This window comes from Pygoscelis adeliae, unplaced genomic scaffold (genome assembly GCF_000699105.1).
Source record: "Pygoscelis adeliae isolate BGI_AS28 unplaced genomic scaffold, ASM69910v1 Scaffold370, whole genome shotgun sequence".
NCBI lineage: Eukaryota > Metazoa > Chordata > Aves > Sphenisciformes > Spheniscidae > Pygoscelis > Pygoscelis adeliae.
Genome location: NW_008823870.1, coordinates 103346 through 112247, shown reverse-complemented (window position 1 = coordinate 112247; position 8902 = coordinate 103346). Strand labels below are relative to the sequence as shown.

The 8902-nt window shown below is 41.9% G+C and overlaps 1 protein-coding gene across 1 annotated transcript; it reads left to right on the top strand.

The window, feature by feature from the left end:
• The first annotated feature begins 2037 nt into the window (after positions 1-2037).
• PARK7 (parkinson protein 7) lies at positions 2038-8132 on the top strand. The gene is made up of 6 exons (XM_009333364.1): positions 2038-2172; positions 3240-3341; positions 4005-4064; positions 4899-4968; positions 6628-6714; positions 7674-8132. Exons 1-6 carry the CDS (start codon positions 2083-2085, stop codon positions 7832-7834), a joined length of 570 nt encoding a protein of 189 aa, XP_009331639.1. The 5' UTR covers positions 2038-2082; the 3' UTR covers positions 7835-8132.
• Positions 8133-8902: the final 770 nt, after the last annotated feature.

The following is an 8902-nucleotide window of genomic DNA, read 5'->3' as shown; positions in this document are numbered from 1 at the left end:
GAAGGCCGCGCTTGCTTGTCTTCTGGGGACCGAGCCTCCCCGCGCCTGTGCTCCGTGCGGTTGCAGACTCTGCAGCCGCGGCCTGTGCCGCTGTTCGTAGTCTTCTGAAAGCCTTGCTGCGTCGAATGGCGCCGTGTCTTAAAATAAACACGTGAATACGTAGGGATGTGGCATTTCATCTGGTCTGGCTGAGCTGATGACCCTTAAAAATTCCCTTGCCTCTGGTAGCTAGCTGTTTGGTCGGGGCATTGAAGGGTGTGATTTTTTTTTTAAAGCCAGCCTTCTTAGAGCTTCTGGTTCAGCCATCTGCCAGAAGTCACCATCTCAAGAAACGTGCACGTATCCATGTAGGGGAATACATTTAGCTTAAAGGTTTGAGGCAACCTGTGCATATGCTGGCACTGAGAAGCAAATGTAAGTCTTGTATTTGCTATGCGTAGATAGCTTGTTAAATAAAGTGGCTGTTAACATCCGTATAACTTGGTTCTGCCTTCTTGGAAAACGGTCTTGCCCTGGTAGCATTTACAGTGTGACAGCTATTTACATATGCACCCACGTAAAGAACAGTACTAATGCTCACAAATTTGTCAGTGTATTATGATAAATGTCTAAGGACAGTAGGGAGACACTGCATTTTGCTAGACTAGGGGAAAGAGAAAAGTCTTTGGGATCAGGTGCCTATTTGCATCTAAAGAACTAATGAAAGAGAGGGATACAAACTATAATCTAGAGTATTTTTCTACAATAAGAAGCAAATGCAGTATTTCTGCGTTGTGGCTGTTCAGGTAGCCTGTTGCTAGTTAGTCATATTCGTACAAAAATTAATTCTGCAGAATCAACGTATACCTTCAAGACGAATTATTAAGAAGCCCCAGGTTGTCCTGAGGTTATTGCTAATACCTATGATTTGAGTGTACTTGTTCAGTTGGCCTTGTGTTTGACGGTACATAAAACTGCCCTAGAAGTAGGATTTGACACACTGAATTAGTCTGCTTGGGCTGGTTCTGCATGCTGCAGGACATTCTACTGTCTATTACTGCATTCTAGAAATCGTGTCTTTCTAAATGAGGCTAATGGTAGGGAGCGAACCTGAAAATAGATGAAGCAGGATGAGGGGATGGTTTTCTTTCACTTAGGCAACTAAATGTGGATCTCATTTTATGAAGAGCTCCCAGGTGCTACTTGCATTTCTGGATGGAAAGTCCCTATATAGGAAAAAATCCCTGTCTCATGGAGTGGATGACCTGTGAAATGCCTTCTCACACTACAGATGCTTTCACAGACTTCCATCAGACCAATATGAGTTAGTGTGTATTTTACATGATGTAGTTAAAGTTACTTTAACCTAACCTTCAAATGGAAATTTGGCCATTCACCTCAACTTGAATTTAGGAGCTAAAAAAAAAGTCTTAAGCCTAGTTTGTTCCACTTGCTAAATTCTGTGGTCTGCTCCCCCATCACATGTGTGCACACACATTTCTCCCCCACAAAATTGTGAAATACCCAGAAAATCTGTTGCTCAGGTTTTGCAGGGGCACCGGTCGAGTCATTATAAGTCACAGGAAACTTTTCATGAAGCGTGCCGTGTGGAAACTAAATACCAGACATGAGGTCAAAGCTCATGCGAGCCCTTTTTATAAATGCTGACCTGGGTGGGAGTCAGTAGTCTGGGTATGAGTGAGGGTGTGCAAATTGAAAACAACTCTGCCACCCACCTTGAACCCTTCTCTCTGGCAGACTCAAGTCGTGTAAAGTCTTGATTAGGCCAAGCTGCATCCTGCTCTGGTGCTGATGTGCTGTGCCTCCCACTGCACAAATGTCTTAATCCCTTAATACCATAATGCATTCTTTGTAAAAAGCTCTTCAGTGAAATGGGATTGCTGTGAATATTAATTAAAGCTAGTGAACATTTTGAGGTAGCTTAAATGAAAGATAATGCAAAAATGCAAATTACTCACTGTTAAACTTCATGGTTAGGAAGGATTTCTACTAGGGGATTTGCCTTTTAACCACATTGTCTCTTTCTATGCCCCTCAGCCCCTCCCTTCGCAACCATCTTGCCTAATAGCAACCCCTCAAGATATGGCCTCGAAAAGAGCATTGGTGATTCTAGCAAAAGGGGCAGAGGAAATGGAAACTGTAATCCCCACTGATGTTATGAGAAGAGCTGGGGTGAGTATGCAGACAATGAAAAATCCTTTTGTGAGTGCTTGGTCAAGGGAAAATCTTTGCCTCAAGTTGATGTTTGTTGCCAGGAGTTCAAGGTGTAGTCTGTTGTATGACGTGAAATTTACTCGTGCCTTCTTACTGGTTAGCAAATATTTGTGCCATGCCCCAAATAAGCATGTGTGACAACTGACATTTGTGCAAAAGATGAACTTTTAAAATACGAGCCTAATGTAGACTAGAGCAGATGTTTCAAGTAAATCTTACTGTGTCAGAAAACATGGCTACTCCCATGCGTGGTAACAGCACGTGCTTTTTTTGTAGGGGTCTGAACAGCTCAGTACATTACAGCTCATGACATTACATAGCTTTTCTTGAGCTACTTTTAAAATTCTGTTATTAACTAGAATTCTGTCTGGTGGTATTCCTCATGCTGTTTGTTACTTTTGCAGCTGTAGTGGCTCAGGGTTACCATCTGACTAGGTATGAAAATAAGATTTTAAATAAATATGCCAACTTCATGTGTATAGAAATGACTAAAATAAAAATTACCTTCTCCCACCACCTTTGTCATTCCATTAATGTAGTCCCCATTTTGGCTGCCATAAGAAGCACAAGCGTGTCTGCTTATTTAGCGAATGTGAGCTGTGTCGTGTACATCTATGTATTATGACCAGGCGTCTAAAAGTCAAGGGAGAAAATTGAACACACCGCAAGTGTGTTTGAGAATGGCTTGAGCCTGCAGAGAGGCTTTAATTCATTATCTGATCTACTTAGTCTGGCTCTCCTGGGTTGTATTGTTTTGTTTTATTTAAAACCTGTGGGATCAGTTATTCTCTAAATGTCCTGTTTGAAAAGTTTAACTATTAGAGGTATTTGTTCATCTCTAGGAGAATATCACTGCTTACCTTGTGCGTTTCGACCTGATCATGGTTTGGGGAAGCTTAAGTGTTGCCCTGTTCTTGACAGCTTTCAGTAGTGCTTCACTCATTCTGTGTACTACTTAAGAACTAACATATAAGAAAAATGCCCTAAATTCTTGAATTGTAACGATATGTGTATTCTTCTGTTAGATCAAGGTGACTGTTGCAGGCCTAACAGGAAAAGAACCAGTGCAGTGCAGTCGAGATGTCTTCATTTGTCCTGATGCCAGTCTTGAAGATGCCAGAAAAGAGGTTGGTCATCACCCTGATCTGATATAATGGCCAGTATAGCCTTTCTCACAGTTTCAGAGGTGAATCTGGAAAGCTTATGCATTACCTTTAGAAATGTGTTGCATGTTATGTTGGCTCTATGCAGTAGTGAATCACAGAACTGCACATCCCACAGTGCTCCCCTTCAGTGTTGTCCTGCTTCATAGCATGCTAGATCAGACAGATTTCTTAACTCTGCGCAGGTATTTGTTTTTGCAAAGCATCAAACATAGCGCTTTTATTTTGCATGTTAGTCAGCCCAAGAAAATGACATGATTTGGAACAACTGAAAAGTTCTGATGGGAAGCTAAACAATGCTATAGTTAGACCTGTACAGTAAGGTTGGAGCAAAACCACTTGTCCTTCCAATGCAAGAGCTGCCATTTGCTTGCTAAAGCTCTTAAATGCACTAGGCTTAAAAGTTAGTTCTGTGACAGACTTTATCGATAATAGGCTCTTCCCAGAGTAGGAAATGGTATTTTGTTACATAATTGGAACTAGTTTTCTGATCGTAAAGTGTTGCTCAGTGCAAGAAAAGGGAGATCCCTTTGCTTCTTACTCGACTCAGCTGTAGTGGCCTTAAAACAATGTAATGTATCTACCAGCCTCTGTTCAACAGAACAATTTTGGTTTTTGTTTGTTTAGGGGCCTTACGATGTCGTGGTCCTGCCTGGGGGTAACCTTGGAGCTCAAAACTTGTCAGAGGTAAAGTTCTGGAAAGATTCATGGGCACCCTCATGAGAGTGAATGGTCTACATTTGCTTAGTAATCCTGCAAATTCAGTTCAGCATCTGAAAATTCTCTTCTGAATGAATCAGTAAACTAATTGTTAATTGTCTTAAGCCTTCTTTTGAATATGTAGGGGGGACAACTGGGTAAATTCTTGGACTTGAGTACCTAGTTAAGCAGAATAAAAATGGAAGGGCGCTCTGTATTGTGGGAGAATCTGTTCGTAATCATATGAAGATGAAACAGTTGCAAATGAAGATTTAATTCCATGAAATACAAAACAGGCTGAACCCACAGGACTCTCTTCCTTTGCTCAGAATTCTGTCTCTGGTGCAAAACTGCTGTAGTGGTGGTATAAATACCTTGTGGAAGGCAGGTGGACAAACAAGTCGATCTATGAGGTAGGCTTTAGATGGTATCACAGAGTTTGTAAGCCCTGGAATATGAGACAAATATCCCATATAAATCTTCTTAAGAACAATAGAGACTGTCTGGAGATATCTCATGAATACTCTTATTTGTCTTGAGAAGTTTTCAAACAACAACTTTCTATGGCCATGGATTAACCAGCTTTTATGTGGGCCAAGTATTCCCTTGCAGTTCCTTCTGATTTCCTTGCTGGGCAAGTATTTATTCGTTTCAGTTTTTCTCCTTAGTGTTTTCATTGCCCTCTGTCCTGAGGCAGGATGGAGAGTTGTCAGCTGGTTTTCTTTGTAAAACTTGTTTATGAATTTGCAGTGGAAAATATTTCAACCGTGCTTCAAATAATCAACCCTAAACAATGACTTGTGATACGGTTTCTTCACACAGTCTCCTGCTGTGAAGGACATTTTGAAGGACCAGGAAAGCAGACAAGGCCTGATTGCTGCTATATGTGCAGGTGGGTTAACAAGACATCTTGCTTTGTAAAGCATTTGAATATTTTGAAGGGGCATGCAGACGTTTTCCTGTCTTAGAAATCTGTATTCTTGTAATTTAGTAGCAGGGATTTGTACTATACATGCACCCATCAGCATTTGAATTTTTTGTAAAATTAATAGCAGAGGAATCTCAAAAATATTGTGAACACTTATCCTGCAACTTCTGCTTGGTACCCAGTTCCTTCCAATCAATTGTGTTACTGTCTTTGAAATAAAAAGTGAAAGGTAACATGTTAGGGTTTTTTACAAAACATTTGCTTATTCTGGTGATCTTTCTGCGAGGACACAGTGCTGGCAGAACATCACTGCTATAAATTTATCTCACATCTCCTCTCCTGCCCTTTAGCTTCAGAAGGCAGGCTGTAAATATAGAATTACAGGCACACCCTTCCTCATTTGAGTGGTAGCAAAAGATGAAACTACTCTGAGGAGAGGGTTGTCTGCTTACATATTCTGCACAGCTACGTATCCAGTTCATTCCTTTTTAAGATTTGTATGTAAAAAAGCAAGATGAACAGTTGCCAATACCCCCAACTGAACTGAGAGGCTGGCCTAGGTACCCGTAGCTGAGAACGAGGAGAGTGGCGATGAGTGTGTAAAAGACAGTCTAACAGAGTGTGTTTGTGGAGTGTATTTTCACTTTTGTTTTCTGGTACATTGCTGGGGTTTTTTTGCTTTCATTCTTCCGTTAGGTGATATGCATAGAGAGTTGTGAACATTCTTGAACTTGGCAGTCGTAGTCTTCTACTTCTCTATTTGTATCTCTTGCAGAACAATGGCAAATCCACGGTTGCCCATAAAGGCCTTTGCTTGTAATCAGGACGGTTCATTTATTTAGGTATAACGCTTTTTAGAGCTGATTCCAACTGAACACAAGGTTATTTCCTGGATTATATCTGAAATGAATCAAATGTACAGAAATGAAATTCACATTAGGCAAATCCTGTGTTCAGTTTCTTTTGGAATTCCCGTAAGGATTTTCTGTCAGATGACCTAAGTCTTCTTGACACGAACTCCTTCCTCAATTCAGGCCAAGGAGGAAGTATGAAAAGAAAAGAGAAAGACTGTTAAAACCAAAAACTTCGCAGTTGGCCCATGACCTGTCCAAAATACTGCTTGGCACACAATTCCAACATCCAAAGACTTGCTCAAATGAAATTTTATCTGTTAAGTCTCTAAATTCAAGGCTTAACAAGGTCGTAAAGTAATTGTACCTAGTTGATGTTCAGATTGCAATGCAGACTTTTTGTTACTTAGTTTCAAGCAGTTTTAAATAAAATGTATTATCTGGAAGCAAAATGACCATTGTTCTCAACTCCTTCAAAGGCAGCACAGTCATGGGTAGGACAGCTGCATGAACTGGGTATTCTCTAAACCTCCTCTTTTCTTCATTTGTTTCTCTGCACAGGGCGTTTTGTGTAATAGAATGGGAGAGATTATACAGCTGTATTCTTTTTGAGGCTTTTTGCTTCAGAGATAGGGCTGGCATCAGTTTTATAAAAAGTAGTCTGTCCACAGTGAGCTTTGGCCCCTTCAGGGCCTAGTGCCTGAAGGTGTGTTCTTCAAAGTGTTCGTAGCAGAAGACAGTTCCTCATTGGTGCAACTTTGTGTCCTTACAGGTCCCACTGCCCTTCTGGCACATGGGATAGGGTTTGGAAGCAAAGTCACAACACATCCTTTGGCCAAAGAGAAAATGATGAATGGAGGTATGTAATGACTTCCATAAGTTTCTCTAAACCCATCTCAGAATTATTTTTTTTAGCTGAACCCTTGATTTAAAGAAAGGAAAACAGCTTTTGTATCTGATTTTGTGTCTCTGAATTTCCGTAATGCTTTCCTGAACGTAATCAAAATTCAACTGAATATGCTAAGACTGCATTTCTAAGTCTGTTTAACCTGAAAATACAGGGCTGTATTAACATTCTCATCCTTGGGGAAAATACGCTGCTGCTGTCATACTAGGAGCATTTTGTCCCTTGCCCTCTTGAGGCTGAGCCATCTCTTGCCCTTTTGGTTCTTTGCCTCAGTGGTCCCAACAGCAAACCCCAGCAGCACCTTTCCTGCCTCTTCTGCGAGTAGTGCTTTGGTGCTATGAGCAGCTGATGGGTCCACCCTTCTTTCTCATACCTAAAGGAAGTGGTTGTGAAGCACTATTAAGAAGTCATTCTGTGAACATTAACGAGTCTGAAGGTGAGCAGGAGATGGCAGGGTTCCTCCAGTTTCCTCTGCATGCATTCGGAAAAAAGAAAGTTGTGAACAGCTACACAAAAGCAGTCTGACTTCCAAAAGTAACCCCATGGGAACGGACAGGCACAGCGAGCGCTTCTTGATGAGCTTGTAGAATCAGAGGTGCATTCCCATACCATGCGAATAAGCTGCCAGAGCTCCCTGCGGGCACTCTTCCTCCCTGAGGACTGCCGGCAGTGATGAGCTGCTTGGTTCCGGAGGGGCAGGAGTACAGAGCCCGAGGCAGGCTGGGCCCACACAGGTGGCTGAGGGGCCTTCTACGGAGCATGACGCTGTCGGCAGGGAGCCGCCGGTCCACAGCTGCTGTAGCCTGCAGGCAGCGGGTGGCACTGCCGTGCAGCAGGCAGGTCTATGCTCTGTGGCAGCTATGGGCCCTGTGCTGGAGACTGACCCTCTTTCTGTTGTGTGTCCCCCCAAGCACACTACTGCTACTCCGAGAACCGCGTGGAGAAAGATGGGAACATCCTCACCAGCCGAGGCCCTGGTACCAGCTTTGAATTTGGGTTGGCCATTGTTGAAACGCTGATGGGGAAGGAAGCGGCCGAACAGGTGAAGGCACCCCTAATACTGAAAGAGTGAAATCCTGGTTGTGGGACAGGGAGTAGGACAATTTCAGATGGAGAGTCATGTCCTTCGTAGGGTGACTAAGATGCACTGTTGTAAATACAATTTAATTGTGGGTGAAATTAGCAGCTGTACTTACCCAAACTGGGATACCCTAACAAACCAATGGTCTTTATTTCTGGAAAAAAGATCCTGTTAGCAAAAAGCTTCATCATGAAAAAGCAACCAGTATCTAATAATCTTAGTTAGCTCTTGGATGGCATTTAAAAATCACATGGGAAAATGCTGAGTAAATAAAAATGAAGCAACTCTGCTTGTGTGTTGTTTCTTTGTGTGTTTTCTCCCAACCCAGACCTATGAAATCTCTTTACCACTATGGCTAGCAATGCACTATTCAAAACAACTGTCCAGAATCTCACACAGTTCTTCTGAAGTATGAGCTGAAATGAGAAGGCGGTCAGGCGCTGGAACAAGCTCCCTGGCCCAAGCGTGTTGGTGTTCAAGAAGCGTTTGCACAATGCTCTTAGATACATGGTTTAACTTTACATTGCCCTGTACAGAGTCAGGCATTGGACTTGATGATCCTCATAGGTCTCTTCCAACTCAGGATATTCTATGATTCTATGAAATAGATTATTAAGTTGTAACTTAGAATTTTTTAAAACAATATTTAGTTTCCTGTATACAAATAAGGCCAATAACTAGTATTAATTCTAAGACAGCATGGAACTAAATTAAAAGCAGGAATATTCTTACCTTGTCAAGCACCCTAGATCTAGTTCCTATAGCTAGCAGGTTGTCCATGATACTGTTGGAATTTGTCTTCTACATTAAATGATTGCAGATCCATTGAGCTATTTAGGCAGCTAATGATCAGCATAAAGCAGGAAGTTTGGACTTAGTAGCCTACCACCAGTAGCACTGCTTGTTTCTGCTTACTATAAATTGGAACTTGCTACAAGCCTGGCTTAAGTGAGCGTATGTCAGTTTAGAGGAGTTGCTGGACAGGTCTCTGGAGGACGTAGTAGAGCTGTATCCCCATGAGAATTAAGAATTTGGGATCAATTTTTGTCTTTGCTACCT

Excerpts from the sequence above, each read along its gene's own strand:
- PARK7 (XM_009333364.1), top strand. The coding sequence starts at position 2,083 with ATGGCCTCGAAAAGAGCATTGGTGATTCTAGCAAAAGGGGCAGAGGAA. Across the intron at positions 4,969-6,627 it reads GATTGCTGCTATATGTGCAG|GTCCCACTGCCCTTCTGGCA; the intron begins GTGGGTTAACAA and ends GTGTCCTTACAG. Across the intron at positions 6,715-7,673 it reads AGAGAAAATGATGAATGGAG|CACACTACTGCTACTCCGAG; the intron begins GTATGTAATGAC and ends TGTCCCCCCAAG.